The sequence below is a fragment of the Xenopus laevis genome, chromosome 2L, assembly GCF_017654675.1.
Source record: "Xenopus laevis strain J_2021 chromosome 2L, Xenopus_laevis_v10.1, whole genome shotgun sequence".
NCBI lineage: Eukaryota > Metazoa > Chordata > Amphibia > Anura > Pipidae > Xenopus > Xenopus laevis.
The window spans coordinates 169,441,359-169,458,739 of NC_054373.1; the positions used below are offsets into that span (position 1 = coordinate 169,441,359).

The 17,381-nt window shown below is 36.3% G+C and overlaps 1 protein-coding gene across 1 annotated transcript in view; it reads right to left on the bottom strand.

The window, feature by feature from the left end:
• Positions 1 to 7,019: 7,019 nt before the first annotated feature.
• LOC108707572 (platelet-derived growth factor D-like) overlaps positions 7,020 to 17,381 on the bottom strand; it is a 144,799-nt gene continuing 134,437 nt past the window's right edge. Inside the window, exon 8 of the mRNA XM_041582683.1 lies at positions 7,020 to 8,174. Within this exon, the coding sequence (XP_041438617.1) occupies positions 8,040 to 8,174 (135 nt within the window). The 3' untranslated portion in view covers positions 7,020 to 8,039. The remainder of the gene's footprint in view (positions 8,175 to 17,381) is intronic.

The window sequence follows — 17,381 nt, forward strand, 5'->3', positions numbered from 1 at the left end:
ACATTTTTCGTTTCCCAAGAGCAGTGTGTAATATTCTCTGGATTTCTGTTGTATCATTTACTGTTATTGATTGCTTTGTTTTGCTGCCATATTTACCATCCTAAGCAGGCCTTGGCCATTTACAGTATTTTATACAGTTACCTTAAATGCTATTTTCATGCTTTCTTTTATTTTGTTTTTTCGTGTACTTGCCAAAAATGAGAGAATTTATTATGAAAATAGTCTCCAAATTTGCTGAAAATTGAAAAAGTGACAATAAGGGGCCGATTCACTAAGGGTCGAATATGGAGGGTTAATTAACCCTCCATATTCGACTAGGAATTAAAATCCTTCGACTTCGAATATCGAAGTCGAAGGATTTAGCGCAGATAGTTCGATCGAAGGATCGAAGGATAATTCCTTCGATCGAACGATAAAATCCTTCGAATCGAACGATTCGAAGGATTTTAATCCAACGATCGAAGGAATATCCTTCGATCAAAAAAAGTTAGCCAAGCCTATGGGGACCTTCCCCATAGGCTTACATTGACTTCGGTAGCCTTTAGATGGCGAACTAGGGGGTCGAAGTTTTTTTTAAAGAGACAGTACTTCGACTATCGAATGGTCGAATAGTCGAACGATTTTTACTTCGAATCCTACGATTCAAAGTCGTAGTCGAAGGTCGAAGTAGCCCATTCGATGGTCGAAGTAGCCCAAAAAAACGTTGAAATTCGAAGTTTTTTTACTTCGAATCCTTCACTCGAAGTTAGTGAATCGGCCCCGAAGCGTGCATAAAACCCTGTCACTTATTTAAACATGTCCTTTGTCCACATTTGCACATTTTTAAAAAAATGTTTGGAGTTGAATATATTATTTAAATGTGCTCCTGTGGATATTGTATCTGCGTTCTTCTGTTAGTTTCCTTATCGTCTATAAGATGTGCAATGGTCAAGGTGTTTTGTCAAGTGCCAAATGCCTTCTGCTTCATGTTTAGATCTTCATGTTGGCCTTTTGGCATAACATTCCTCTTGCTTACATTCAAATTTAATTATTTTCCACCTATCTCTAAAAATGTGTGGTTTTCCTATTTTTTAACAGCTCTAAAAATGTGAGATTTATTAAGTTTAACCAGGTAAAAGTCGAACTTTTAGAAGTTTTCAGATTTTTTCCCCCCAATAAATTGTCTGAAAAACGTAAATTTGTCGATTATTATTTTTAGCTCATTATTTTCTCTATGTATTTTTTTAATTTAGATATTTTAATAAATGTCATGAGAAAGTGAGTTTAGTTGTGGTTTCAAAAACCTCTAAAACCACTAAAATCTGGCCTTTGATAAATAGGTCTCCACGAGTCACTTGGATGTTTAACAGATACAGTAGTTCTTGAAACACAGCGCTTCCAATTAACTATTAAGTTACAAATGCAAATATTATGCTTTAAATTAATGAGCCTATTGTTGCTTAATCAAATAATGTTGTTGTGTCTTAACTTCTAAATCCCAGCTATAGCTGTTGTCCTGGTTAATAATGGTAATAAAAAATATTTACTCTATTTCAAATGATGGTTTATCTTTAAACCTCCCGTACAGTCCCCTACTGTTTATTTGCATATTATATTTTTTGTCTGTATTGTTGCAGTGCCTTTAATGACCTATAGAAGCTTTGTGAAGGCTGCCAATTTAAAGGGATTCTGTCATGAGAAAACATGTTTGTTTTTCAAAATGTATCAGTTAATAGTGCTGCTCCAGCAGCCTGGTGCACTGAAATCTGTTTTTCAAAAGAGCAAACAGGTTTTGTTATATTTAATTGTGAGATCTTAAATGAGGACATGTTGGAAGTTTCACAGGTGCACTCAACCATGTGACTTGTGCTCTGATAATCTTCAGTCACTTATTACTGCCACACTGCAAGTTGGAGTGATACCACCCCCCCTTCATCACCCCCTTAGCCCATCAGCAGAACAATGGGAATGTTCAAGATAACAGCTCCCTTTATGTTGATAGATGCTAGAGAAGTGCACTCAATAGTAAAAATCCCACTGTTACATTGAGTTGTTGAAACAATAGCTTAGCTGAAAGCAGTTCCATCATGAAGTGCTGGCTCGTTCTGAAAACACATGACCGGGCAAAATGACTAGAGATGGCTGCCTACACACAAATATTACAGCTAACAAAAAAAACTTTTGTTGGTTCAAGAATAAAAATGTATATGATAGAGTGAATTATTTGCAGTGTAACTTAGTATAATTTAGAAATAAAAACAATAAAAACAATACCATGAAATCATGACAGAATCCCTTTAAGAATCCATCTAGCTCCAGAGCTAGGAAGGTCAATTAAAATACAGGGTAACAGAAAAACAGGAAAACAGAGTAGCTGAGGTACAGAAATAGGACAGAATGGGCAAATTTACATTTATAATTGAAAATTCAGACACACTTTTAAAGGGGAAAATTCACTAGAAGATGCTGAATTAATTTACCTGGTTAGTTTGAGGATTACAAACCTTTGAGAAGAGGATGAAACAGTTGAAACAGTTTAAAGAGACTGACTGAGACAGTGGAGAGGTATCTTTGTGGAATGGAGACCTTCCCAAGTCAATGAAGGAGCTCTAGAGGATTTATGGTTTAAGTGTTTGAGTTATGAAACTGCTCTGTTAAATAAATATCCACATTTGGGAATCTGTGCTATTGACTTAAGAGAACCCTATAGGTAGGTAGCCAATCAGAGCAGTGAGAATTAGATGAAGAATATTGTTTCTATTTAAGGATGGGGCATGTAATGGTCAATGGAAATTCCCTTAAAGTTTTGTGAAAAAGTCTGGTCTTTTTCAGACAAAAAATGAATTCATTAATGATAAATCATCTGGAGTTCTGAAAAGTTTGTTGACTTATTTTGCAATTCATCAAATCTTAAATGGAGTGGGAAAGAACTTTATCTTTGAAGATGTAAATATAGGAGTTTACTTGTACGGGTTGTTTTAGCATTTAAGACCTTTCCAAGAGAAGAAGAAGAGGAAACCGCAATGAAATCACACATTGAGGGGCCCATTCACCAACTCGAGTGAAGGATTCGAAGTAAAAAAACTTCGAATTTCGAAGTGGTTTTTTGGCTACTTCGACCATCGAATGGGCTACTTCGACCTTCGACTTCGAATCGAAGGATTCGAACTAAAAATCGTTCGACTATTCGATAGTCGAAGTACTGTCTCTTTAAGAAAAAACTTCGACCCCCTAGTTCGCCACCTAAAAGCTACCGAACCCAATAGGCTTGGCTAAGTTTTTTTGGTGGAAGGATAATCCTTCGATCGTTGGATTAAAATCCTTCGAAACGTTCGATTCGAAGGATTTAATCGTTTTATCAAACTATTTGAGCAAAAATCCTTCGACTTCGATTATGCTTGAATAGTCTTTTATTCAAGTATTTCCAATGTTCTCAAATAGATCAAGTATTTAGAACTAATTAATATATATGTATAGAGTATATTGCTGTTCCCACAAATAGACTGACTTTTGAAAGGACATACTGCACTTCCCTGTAATACAAGAATATTAACATCTTTTTAAAAAAAAAAACAGATTTATGTGACTAGAATTAACATACACCACTAAAAGGCTGCATTTTCATTTGGCCACTCATTGTAGCCTTGGGAAATCAAACAACTTTCTAACCATTTCCTTTTGTTAACATCTGAAGAGTTTGAATTTTTACTTTCAAAACAGAAGCTGTCACCCGTATGCCCACAGTGTCTTTCGGTGATTTATATTCATTCCCACAATTCCCATGCCATACTGAAGAAGAAGGAGATGTCATGCTGAAGGGACTTTATTATCATAGTTAAGGCACTGACTTTGCATATGTGAAAATCATTTATCTTTACAAAATATGTACTTAGCAAATTGGTTCCCCGGGGATGAGAGGGCTCTTAGTATTAACATACTGTAATCGTTTGTTGATTTGAATTGTGTAATATGCAACATATGCTGTTTGAATTCATCCAAAAAGTGATGACTGTCTCATGACTTAAATTACACCTTTCAGTGAAGAGATGGTCTGATATGAATTTGGTCCCCCTCTGAGCATTGCCTTGTGTCATGCAAAGCTCAAAGAGATTCTAACTTGAATAAGCACAGAACATAATTTGGTGGCTGTAAAAATGTGTATTGCTGTGCATAGAATGACAATACCATGACTAATGTCAACCTCAGTCTTTGAACCTACTGTAGGAATTCACAGATCCTTTGTGATTCAGTTTACTATAATGAGAATCAACTCCAAACAAATCCAGAAATTCATGGTATAAAATAATCAACACAACTCATATCAAGTTCTCATCATTTTTACATTTGCCCATCCTTGCATGAAATAAACCAACATCTTATGTTTTCTATATGACTTGTTTTAGCGACAATTTGCCAAAAAGCACTGAAGCCTATGAGCGACAAATTTTTCTTGATGCACGACAATTTTTTTCACCCAATGAAGTCTATGGGCATCATTTTACTAACAACTGAATTTCTATTTCTCTTAAGATTTGTGGTTTATGTACATTTCTGTAAAATGTAAAATGCTAAAATTCGGGAGGTAAAAGTTGTCGAGGTCCTGTTGAAGTCAATGGGAGCTGCGCTGAACCTATTGGACCATTTTTAATCAATTCAAACTTTTAGAGGTTTTCTCTTTTTTTTGCTAGGAATTGTTGAAAAAACTCTTTTTTCTGATTCATTCTTTTTAAATTAAGATAAAATTTTATAAATCTAATAGATTTTATTAAAATTCACAACATTTATGGTTTTAGAGAAAGTAAGCTTAGCTGTGACTTCAAAAACCTCTAAAACCACTTAAAAGAGACTGTTAATAAACAGGTATCCAAGTGTATAAAATCTTCTACCCCCCTATATAAACTGGAGGTCCATTTTAGTATCCTGAAAAAAGAACAGGTTTTAGATAAATGAACTACATCATTGTACAAGCCTATTGGGTTGTTTTGTTTCATTCAGACTTCTGAATAAATACCTCAATAAAGAGGAACAATGATCTTCCTTAGAAAAATCCCATACTTCTTATCCCAAGTTTGTAGAGCAATGGCGCAAAGTTTCCTTGTCATTTTTTAATGCAATTTCCAATATATATATATATATATATATATATTACTTTGAAAGCAGCTAGTAAGTTGCAGGTAAAATGTATAATGAAGCAATAGAATTAATGAATCAGATGAAAATTAAGCGTAGGACTGACCAGATATGGAATGACTTTGATGTAGTTGGCCAGCCTTAAATATATTGCAATATATGGACAAACAATCCCTGTTTTGTTTAAAGGGTAAGGCATTTTTCAGTAGCAGTATGCACAAAATGTCGCTGTCTTAAATATATTGATAATGGGCTGAGTGACTCTTGTGTGTATATATATATATATATATATATATATATATATATATATATATATATATATATATATATATATATATATATATATATATATATATATTGGATATCCAGATTTCTGTCATGCTGTTTTTAAGCAACCAGGTAAATGTTCATTTTTTCACGGGTCTGTGGCTAGCTGTAATAGCCGGAAAAAGGACCTGGTTTACGAGAGTGTTGGGCTGGATCCGATTCCAGGTGGACGGTCCGGGTTTGCCCAACACCTGAGAGATGAACAGGTGTTTTCTCTCCTTAAGTAGGGAAGGGATTGTGTGTCTCTCTCTCTCAATCCTGGGGAAAAGAGCAGGCAATGCAGGCCTGTTAGAGAGAGCCAGATTCATGTGAGTACATGCTGTGCCACAAATACTGATTTCTGTTAGGTGCTGGATGTTAGATCCTCACCTAGTTAGTTAGGAGCTAATTGTTTAGTTAGTGCCGGACAGGCAAGGTTTTATTTTCATTTTTGTTTGTTTTGATTCCTGTCTTCCTGCCAACCAAATAAAACTGGTTGTGGCCAGTTGCACATTACCAACCAGTTTTGTGTTGTTTTGCGTGGACTTCAATACTGCTGTGCACCCATCTACCCCCAGGAGACGACGACCCTGTGACCTCAAACGGTTACAATATATATATATATACACATATATACAGCTTGGTAAAGCTTTGTGCACACAAGGCATTGATGTTAAATGGAAAAAAAAATCTTTATTACATAATCAATGTTTTGGTCCTCACTGGGGCCTTTATCAAGATTCAGAGCTTGATAAAGGCCCCAGTGTGGGCCGATACATTGATTATGTAATTAAGAATTTTTTCTCCATTTAAAAGTCCCCGTGTGCAACAGCATTTTTCCTCTTTTGGACAAGTTCTGTCTCCTGCATTAAATTCAGTTTGCTCTTTGGAAAACTATCACAGATTGATCAATGATTAATTATACTAAATCTGCCTCCCTGTGTTTTTAAATTGGATTATGAACTCATATTATATCATCAAAGTGTTATATACCTACAGTGCGTGATAGTCCCTCAGCATTTCTCCTGCTGTTTTTTCTATGACCATAGCATTATGTCAAAAAGATTAGGAATAGCTGTTTAGGCAGCATCTGTGATAGAGAGACTCTAGTTTTACACCATGTTATATTGCTCGACAGGCTTCAGCTGAGGCTTTTTAAAGGCACAGAGAGTCTCTGTATATGCACCGTCTATGCACTTCATGGATTCAGTTAACCCTTCGGCTGCTGAACTTCAGTTGCATTAAAAACTTGCTGTTCGCATTCTCTGCATTTTCAGAGACAAAAAACTGCAAACTGCAAAAGTGCTCAGAGCTTGCATCAATGTGTTTTTTTGGTTTAGATGCAAAAAAAAGGCTCCTTACCCAGAAGACAAGAGGATCCAAGCATTCCCCAGCCACAAGAACTTCCAAACATCCCTCTATGACTTTTCTGGACCTAGAACTCTATAAAGATCAGAGGCAGTCAAAGGTCACGTAAAATCGAGGCAGAACAGGAGGGAAATTTGCGAGCCGTAGCCTGTTAAAAAGTGGTTAAAAAACCCTTCCTTGCAAACCTTTCAATAGAACAAGTGCAAATGCATTTTTTAATTCAGACATGACAGATGTTCATTTGTATTTCTATTTTTATTGATTTTTATTTCAGGAAATACACTGGAAAATAACATGTAGATGGAAACAAAAACACACACACAATATGGATTTATTGGTGATCCCAGTTGCTGGTGGAGACTGCTAATTTGGAAGTGCGTAACTGCTGAAGTGCCATAGGATAGCCATCATAAGAATCGCACCCTTTGAAGCCTTGCCCTTCATTATGCTGTACATGCACGAGCGGTTTTAGAACTTTCACTTTAAAAAAATACTTTAATTTTAGAACATATTCCCAATATAAATAAAGCACATACTACTAAGCTCTATACAGCGAAGCTACTTAAGTTAAATTGGATTATTTAAATTATAAACCTTTAAATGTGGTAAACATTTCTCATTCCCAAAGCCTGCCCTCAGGTCGGACGATTGTGAGTCCGCTTTAATCTCATATAATCACATTTCATGCCGTAATACCAATCTGCTACTTTCTGATTTTACAAGCGTTCCTATTATTGAGATGTTGCTGAATATATGGTATCAAACAAATAGGATTTTAATGAAGACATTTCTTAATGACTTGCTTAAAATAACAACAAAATCAAAAACCATAACTGAAAATGTATGAAACCCTATGAGTGGAAAATAACTGCATTAAACAAGTCTACGTGAAGCCTTGCCCTGCGACATATAATAAGATGTAGAATCCGATACTGATAGGTAAGTATTTATGGCACTTCACTTGGTCATTTAGATTTCAAAATGTCTAATTGTTTGCTTTAGTATTCCATACTCTTTGCACAGTAAAATGCTTCATGGTTGCGCCTCTGAAACCAAGTTCCTTAGATATGTCTCTGCGTGATTTTTCTAGTCAACCACACAGAAATTTTTAGGACACAAAGATATTTAGGAGCACCGCAGTAATATGTATGGTTAGACTTAAGGCTAGTATCAATGTTCTTATGCCAAATAAAGACATTTTAGATGACTGTACATTATAGTTCATAAAGCTGTTGATCATCTTGAAGGACTTTCTTTTATCGAGGTGGCCTAGAACTGCAGATACAATCACATCGCTCATGATGCTCAAGCTGGATGTCAACAATGGACATATTCTTGGATTTGCTCTTCGTTTTTTTGTTGTTACTGTTTTCCGGCATGACTTTCAGCACCTATAAAAAGGAAAGATTATGAAAATAGCAATTAGTATTAAGCTTGGTCGTAGAAAAAAAATGCCCCTCTTTTCAGATAGTTTAAAGTTTGGAAAAATCATACGACAGAAACAAAGGGATATCTGCAGAAGTCATTGCAACTGGTATGACAAACAGAAAGGGGCAACACACGTGTAGTTTTTAATTTAAAGGGCATGTCAAGTCTAAAATAGAATAAGGCTAAAAATGCTGTATTTTGTATACTAAATATAAACATGAACTTACTGCACCACAAGCCTAATCAAACAAATGATTTATGCTTTCAAAGTTGGCTACAGGGGGTCACCATCTTGTAACTTTGTTAAACATCTTTGCAAGACTAAGACTGTGCACATGCTCAGTGTGGTCTGGGCTGCTTAGGGATCGTCATAAACAAAGCTGCTTGAGTTCTGCATGGCTGGGAAGTAAGGCGGGGGCTCCCCCTGCTGTTCATAAGTATAATTGTTTCCCTGCAGAGCAGTTAGGGACCGTCTGACAATTCCTATCCCCAGCAGAAAATGAAGGGAGAATTTCACTGCATACAGTCAGGTTTCTTATAAAAACAGTACATATTTTTTAATTAAAGTACAGATGAAGCCACTTGGATTTGTGAGATAAATGCGTCATGACTCATGGTTAATTGAAGAAACTGCGTTATCTAAAGTCATCTTAACTCATTTAATGCATTTAACCTTCCCATTAGCATACCAAAGCACCATTGTGAACAATGGTGAATGCTTTAATTAGATGGGATGTTGTGACGCAGTTTTCTGTGTTAAATGAGATAAATGGGATATCTGTGTTTAGTTATTCTGTGTCAAACAGACAAACCAAAGTGGCTGCATCTGTATATTGGTTTCTTTTTCATTAAAGAAAGTAAAAATTGGATTTTATTTTTTTGCCTTTACATGCCCTTTAAGTTGCTTTTTATTTTACGATCATTGATGAGAAAATTGGTTGTGATGGGAAAGTTTCTTCAAATATTAGTTTCCACAAGAATATTTGCTATGAGACACTTATGAATAGTGTCCTGTACCTATAGCTCTCTACAGGTAAACTCCTCTATGTTTTATTCATTCCCACTGGATTTTTAGAGGTGTATTTGTCAAATGATGAACTCTAACTTTCACTTTGACACACCTCTAAAAATCCAAAAATGGGCTGAAAAAATAATACATAAAATAAAGTGAAAAACATTTAAATGAAAAAATTTAAATTCAATTGGATAAGTCTCTAAAGAGTCCAATCAACTTATTTTTTCAAACGTTTTAAAACATTGGAAACTTTACAGCCTCATTAAAAATGAAAGTAACAGTGCAACTTTTTTTTCCCTAACAAAACGTTATCATGAATGTTCTATTTGAGCAGTGGTGTAACTATAGAGGAAAAAGACCCCACGGGTGGTCCCAGAGAAAAGGGGGGCCTGGTCTGCTTCCTCTATAGCATGGGGATGGGGATTGGATTGCAGACTCTAGTTTCTCCACTGCTTGGTTGTGAGTATTATAAAAATATATTCACAAGGAGAACAGAATGCACCTTCTTCAAATATTTATAGGTAGCCTTTTTTTTAAATAGAGGCAATGAAGGAACAGAAAAAAAATGTTTCCCAATCTGTATGGGATTTCAGGCCATATGTGGGTCTTCTGGATTCTCCTAGACTGAAAGCATTGTAGCTATTATGATCTTTAATATGCTAATAGGGACCTGATAAAGAATTTGACTGCAAAAGGGGTTTTTAATGTAAGAAGTCTGAAAACTACTAGATAATGCTTCTACATATTTATTTTTAAGTTTGCAATTACTTTTATAATATATAAAACCATATCCTAGTAAAAATAATATTAATATATATTATTTTTATTCACAAGGAAAGGTAGAATTTGTATTTTTCCAGGAAAGAATGTATTTCTTGGCTGAGAGCTGAGATTTGGACAGCGTTTAAGTTAACAAGCCCTCTGACAGCTTTGGGATTTTCCTTGTGTTCTTATATTAAAAAACATGAGCACGGTATATGGGCTTTGCAGATAAGAAGAGAAAAATGAATTGGCAAACACTTTTCCTAGACAAGACAGAAGAGGAGTGCTGGAACAAAGTGGAAATAGGACAGCTTGACTGACTGATCACAGCGATGATATTCAAAGCTCCACGTCTCGCCTACTGTATAAAAAATAGCTTTAGATTTGGGTTCCTAGAATTAGATGGAGCATAACATTTCCTGTGCAGTGGAGAGCAAAGAAACAGTGAATGGTCTGTGCCCTCCAATCTTATATTAAAGGGACAACACTGTCTTTTACTAGAATATTCACTGCTAGTTGACTTAATGCATAAATAAATATACATATGGCAATGTGAAAAACACTTTACTCGCATTACAATACAATGCGTAAAACATGTTTCTCTGTTATCAGGGGAATCAACCAATTTAAGACATGTCAACTTTCAGCATGTACAGTACCATTAGATAACATAGGCATAACTATACAACACTCAAATGCAATTCATCTTCTCAAAGCTTTGATAATACTGTCATTATATAATATATATGTAACACACAATGTTTTTGTTGCTTACTAAGATAGACTTAGAAACATATAATTGACTAGTTGTGACATCACAAGTAGCTGATTATAACACCCTACTGCAGTTATATTTATGCTCCTTCTTGCTGTCTTGATTTTTAAGTGAATGTATTCATCAATAAATCATAAAGTATAGAATTACATAAGGAATAAATATGCCCAACGGGTTATTACTCAAGTTTGCTGCTTGCCTTTCAATGGTAATGGGACGTCTCACTGTCTCCTATTTATATCCTTACATTACACAAGAGCCATAAATATCTTTATGAATGATGCTTAGTGATGTTGTCAGTTATAATCGGAGTTTAGTTATATAATAGGCCTAAAAATGTTTTTCTCAAATTTAGATTAGAAATTTAGATTAGTCACCTCATTCCATTACCTGTATAAAAACTTGCCGAACTTACCTCTAGCAATTGTGTGGGTGAGCATTTAGAGAATAATGATCTTAACATGGTCTTTGAGATTATATTGCACAGGCAGCTCTATAAGGGAGTAACTAAAACACAACATTTTAGATGTGCAAACTTTGCCAGCATCTCTGCAACATATTAACTGGGAAAGGCTTTTCATAGGGTTAAAAACACAGAATAAAATAGGTACAGTATGTCCTTAAAATGCTGTTTAATAAATAAACATGTCAGTATATTACCTTTGTAAGCAAGGAACATGGTGGTTTGACAGAAGTGTTGGTGTTGATGTGGGTAAGAAAACACGTGCTTCTAAGGCATTCAAGTTAGCTGGGACAGCCAAAACTTTATCAGGTACAAGGAGGCCAATAAATCATGCAAAATAGCTAAAATTTAGATGGGAAAGGGTATTGCAGCAAGCAGTAAAAAGAATCCACAATATTTTTTTAAATATGTAAATAGTAAACAAACTGAGCTTGAAGGGGTGGGACCCTTAATATCAGAGGGGGGCAGTTGGTTGATGAAAACAGAGAAAAAGCAGAGATTCTGAACTGTTATTTTTCAAGTGTCTACACAAACGAGGAACCAGCTAATGAAGGTTTTCATCTTAGTAGTCCCAATTCTAGTAATACAACTAATGATGCATGCTACACGCACAAGGAAATTCAAAAGTGATTAGAACATGTAAAGATAAACAAAGGTCCGGGACCAGATGGTATTCATCCCAGGGTACTAAACTAGTTTATTTCTGTGATTGCCAAACCTCTTTACTTAAGTTTTTACCATTTATTGAGGCCTGGCATGGTGCCAAGAGGCTGGCAAATTGTTAATGTGGTGCCACTATTCAAAAAGGGCAATATCGAAAGAAAAAAAGTACAGAGGGTATCCTTTGTGCGTTTTTTGAAAATAACTATTCAAAAAGGGATCATGTTCTCAGCCTCAAAACTATAGGCCGGTTAGTCTGATGTCAGTGTTATGAAAGCTTTTGAAAGGGGTATTAAGGGATAAGATACTTTACTTCATTGAAAAAATAATACTATGAGCATGGTTTTATGTGTAATAGCCAGAATAATTGAATTTCCTTTTATGAGAAGATGAGCAGAGACCACGATGGATGGCAGCGGCATTGAATGTAATCTATATATACTTTGCTAAAGCATTTGATACATGCCACACAGCAGGTTACTGGTTAAATTAAGGAATGTTGGCCTGGAACAGAGTATGTGTACTTGGATGGAGAACTGGCTCAAAGATAGATTACAAATACTGATGGATGAATAAATTTGGCAGGCATGGATTCGTGATTCGTCAAAATTGGCACACGCATGATAATTGTTGCGCGTAAAAATATTCGGACGCCCATTGACTTGAATGCATTTGGCCAAAATAGTCGCGCGTTTAAAAATTGATGCTTGAGTCAAAAATTGTCGCTCGTCAAAATAATTCTGACACCCATGGGGTTTCGCAAATTTTCGTAATTTCATGTATTTTTTCGCCGTTTCGTGAATTATTTGGTGAACTGAAATGACCCAGATGAACTAGTGTTGTTAGTGGAGTACCTCATGGGTCTGTGCTTGGTCCTTTGTTTTTCAACTTGTTTATTAATGACCTGGAGGTGGGCATTGGAAGTACTGTTTCTATTTTTTCTGATAATAAATTGTGCAGAACTATAGGTTCCATGCAGGATGCTGCCACTTTGCAGAGTGATTTGACTAAATTGGAAAATTGGACAGCAAAGTGGAAAATGAGGTTCAATGTTGATAAATGCAAGGTTATGCACTTTGGCAGAAATAATATAAATGTTATACACTAAATGAAAAAATAAACTAAAGCAAACAAAGTTCTTGCATAAAACAGGGCATTAACTCAAAGGATGAAAACATAATTTTGTTTCTTTATAGGTTCCTGGTAAGGCCTCATCTGGAGTATGTAGTGCAGTTTTGTACTCCAGTCCTTAAATAAAGAGACGTGCAACTAAACTAGTTAGAGGGATGGAAGACTTAAATTATAAGGGTAGACTGTGAAGTTTGGGGTTGTTTTCTCTGGAAAGAAGACTGTTGGGAGGGGACATGATTACACTTTACAAGTACATTAGAGGAAAGTACAGACAAATAGCAGGGGACCTTTTTTTCCCATAAAGAGGATCACCGTATCAGAGGCCTCCCCTTTGAAGCAGCGTAGGGGGTTCTTCACAGTAAGGACAGTGAGGTTGTGGAATGCACTGCCGGGTGATCTTGTGATGGTTGATTCTGTTAATGCTTTTAAGAGAGGCTTGGATGTTTTCTTGCACAAGAATAATATACAAGGCTATTGTGATACTAAAATATATATTTAGGGGGTTATTTATTAAAGTCTGAATCCAAAAATACTCCAAAAATTCAAGTTGTTTTAACTATAAAATATGAATTTTTTGTGGAAAAAAAACCTTGAATTTTTTGAGATTTATTATATCCCGAGGATGGAAAAAGTCCAACTATTTCTGGCTTTCCGGCTATTCCTGGCTTTCATGGCAAAAATCTGAAATCTGACCCGAAAAAGTCCAAAAAAAATATACAATTCGGATTTTCGCTTTCGCTCAATTAAATCATGCTTTTTTAATAATAAATAAGGTCCAATCATGGATTCTAGTTTGGTCGGCCTTTTTCAATTGAAATATTCAGAAAAATTTGGATTTTAATGAGGCCATTAGTATTGATATTGTTATTATACAAGCCGGACGTGATATATAGTGGATGGCAGATATGTATCCCCGGTTTTTAGGTTCTGAACCATCCTTTTAAGAATGTTCCCTTTAAGAAACACCAGAGGGTTTAACAGCCAGAAGGTGGGCTGGACAGGCAAGGGGTGTTTAAGGGAGTCAGCGGCAGGTGTGCAGTGTGTGAGAGAAGGAGCTGCATAGGAGGGCTGGGCTGTTGGGTTGGAACGGCTGTACTTTCAGAGACCTGGGGGGGCCTGATAGCCAGGGGGATATTTTCCTGGTGTTTTCCCCACAGACCAAGCCTCGATAGTACCTTGGGGTACTGAAAACGTAAAAATGCTGAAGTAAGCTAATTTGTTTATTGCTGGCTTTTCACCTTGGAGTGGCCTGCATTTATGATAACAATCCCGCTGTGATCCCCCCAAACTTCACAGTATACATAGTTTGTGAGTGAATGGAGGAATCGGTGTGAGTATGTATGGATGCTGGGTTTCATTTGGAGGGGTTAAACTTGATGGACTTTGGTCTTTTTTCAACTTGATTTAACTATGCAACTATAAAGAACAAAGAAAGCCCGGATATTATTGTCTGTGATCTGAATTAGAGAAGTTTTTATGCAACATGGATGATGTCTATGATAACTCCTACTCATGGAAAAAACAGCAACAAAATTAACACTGGAGGCTTGAGAGGAGCTGATTTGAGAAGTGAGACAGATTCAGAGACATCTGGAAATTCCAGGGTCCATCAAGTCAAAAGACCAATGAAGGGGATATAAATGCTGCTATTAAATCTGTTCTTTCCATACAGATTCATTAGATCACTGAAACGTTTAGAGTGTTATGACGGAGAGCGTGTGAGCCATGGGTACAAAGCCTAATGGAGTGAGCAATGCAACTGTGGAACAGAGTAATGAGGCTAGGAATTTGGTTGACTTACAAGTAGTTGTAACAGGCTACTGTTCAAGAAGAAAACAGACACATTTGCTTTTGTAGCCCCTGCTCTCCCACCCTACATGTTTGGGGTTCGGGATGTGTGTGTGAGGTGCTCTGTAATCACAGTTGGTGGGGATGGACACCATGGTGGCCAGCTGGTAGGTAGTCTGGAAGTTGAGTAGGTGACAAATAAAGTGGGTGAGTACTGGGGATTAGTTGGAGGTGTGGTAAGGAGGTGCCAAATGCAAGTTAGAGAGAGAACCCCAGCTGCACTCATAATGGGACCAATTCATGTAGCCACCAAGCTGTTTGGGTGGTTTAATGTTATACAAATTGTACAAATACTGTGCAATTACTGATATGTGTTGAGTACGTTCATTGGTGCATTTTATCACTAACTGTTTATGATAAGAAATAATGCTACATGCTTTTCATCCCAAAAAGGAACATGAGTCCAGTCAGTTATTGCGTGGGGGCTGTGTGGTCAAGTATGGCATGGGGGTATTGTTGTGGTGAGTTAAGGAAATAAATAGTGGGGGTGGTAAGGTATGGGTAAGGCAGCCAATAATTGATACTGCCATCAGCCAAGGCCCTTGTACAAATAATTTGCAAAATTATTCTTGATTCTTCTCACTAAATCTTGGAAGCATGAGAAATGTATGGATATGAGATTTCACTTTTTTTTTCATTTACAGATAACATTTGCCCCTTGAATTTTTGGTTTGGAAATGTGGAAATGTCCAAGAACATTTTTTTGAGAATTGCTCAAGGTTCCCAAAGCCTTTAATGGTAAAACAACCCAAGCCAACGGAGTGATAGAAATAATTTCATTCAGACAAATGCTTATGTGCCCATTTATCTGAATGGATCTAAGCAATTTTGACCTCCAGAACTGCAGAAAGCAAGAAGATGAAAGGATTAATTTTCTGCCAAAGACAAGTGACTGGAATTTTTCTTCAATCAAGTATACAGTGCAAACCCTAGATTAACTTGAATCGTTGTATGCCTGTGAGGGTAAAGGGCTCATGTACTGTATGTCAGCGAGTGCAGTTGAGGTTCCTGCACTTTCTCCACAGTCAGTAGCATGTAAAACCATTTTTCATTAGTTACTTGTACCAAAATCCACTGCTCGAAACCCCCTTTTAGCTTTGTTTTCAAAAGCTGTTGATATATCCCTGCTCCGATGTGGGGGAATCTGAGTTTGTTCAACACTGTGGCTCTTCAAGACTTATCTATTAATGACATATCTTAGCAGGCTCACACAAGGATAGCTAGCTGAGATTCTTTTATTTATATTTATCGATAGTTGTGAAGTTTGTATTTAATATTAGGGATGCACCGAATCAAGTATTCGGTTTTGGAATCGGCCAAGTGTCTGCCTTTTTCAGCAGGATTCCGATTCAGTTGAATCTAATTGCCAAATCCCATGACTTTTCGTCACACAAAATGTTTAGCCTCGCCCTGCACTCATGGTTCTCTTTCTCCCTTTTTCCCCTAATTTACATATACAAATTAGGGTTCAGAATCGGTTCACCGAATCTTTCACAAAGGATTGGGCCAAATCCTAAAATAGTGATTTTGTGCATCCCTAATTAATATTAACGTGTACAAAAAGGTTCCCTTGGTAGCAACATAAACTGTTTTCTTGTAGCTATACTCTTATAAACAAGAGTGTGTGAAGAGTAGACACCTGAAAGGCACAGCTCAACTTCGCTCTTTTATTTGGTTTACCTTTCAAAGATAATTCATGGTAAGGTTGGAATAGAAGATAATGGTTGTTGTAGAATGGGTGGGAAAATATTTTGAATGGCTTTTTCCCATAGGCCAGAGGTATAATCTTCCTTAATGATCTCCCATAGCACAATCTATGAACCCAACTCTGAACACGGGTAATTGCAGCATCCAAGGGCAGGTAGATTTTTGCTAATCTGTTTTATTAGATTATTGTTTAATTAGACACACCAGGCTTCATTAACTAACACTGGGCAAATGTCTTTCAAAGCAACCAATTAACTTTGATCAGTCTACTTAAAGATGCACATTTATGATTGGCTGTTACAGCACTGAGGCCTTGTGTTTGTAAATTAGCCCCAGAGAGAAAATAGAGAAAGGGTAGGTCTTAGGAACAAGTAAGCATTTATACAGCCTAAAATTGTTTTAAAAATATGTAAGAATACCTATATCTACAGAACTGTAAGTTCATTTGGACAAGTTTTGCCTTTTCAACATAATATTGGTTTATGTGAAACATAGTCATATCTTGTACCCTTTTCTGAACACAACAGAGTATGTAATGTCCAATGTGAACCTCTATTTCTCTGGAGAGACAACTTACATGAGAGAGAAGGTGTTTCCTGTTAATTAGCAGACATACAACATCTAAAAGTCAGTACACAGAGAGTGTCAAATCCCTTTGGACTTTTCTTAAACTACAGATATGGTACAAGATTCAGAACGTTTTGTTTTCCACAAAGTTATTTATAGCTGAACCATTAAATTGTATTGACAGGTCTAGTCCGCTTTCTCCTCTACAGCCATTATAACAACCAATGCTTTAACTATAAAAC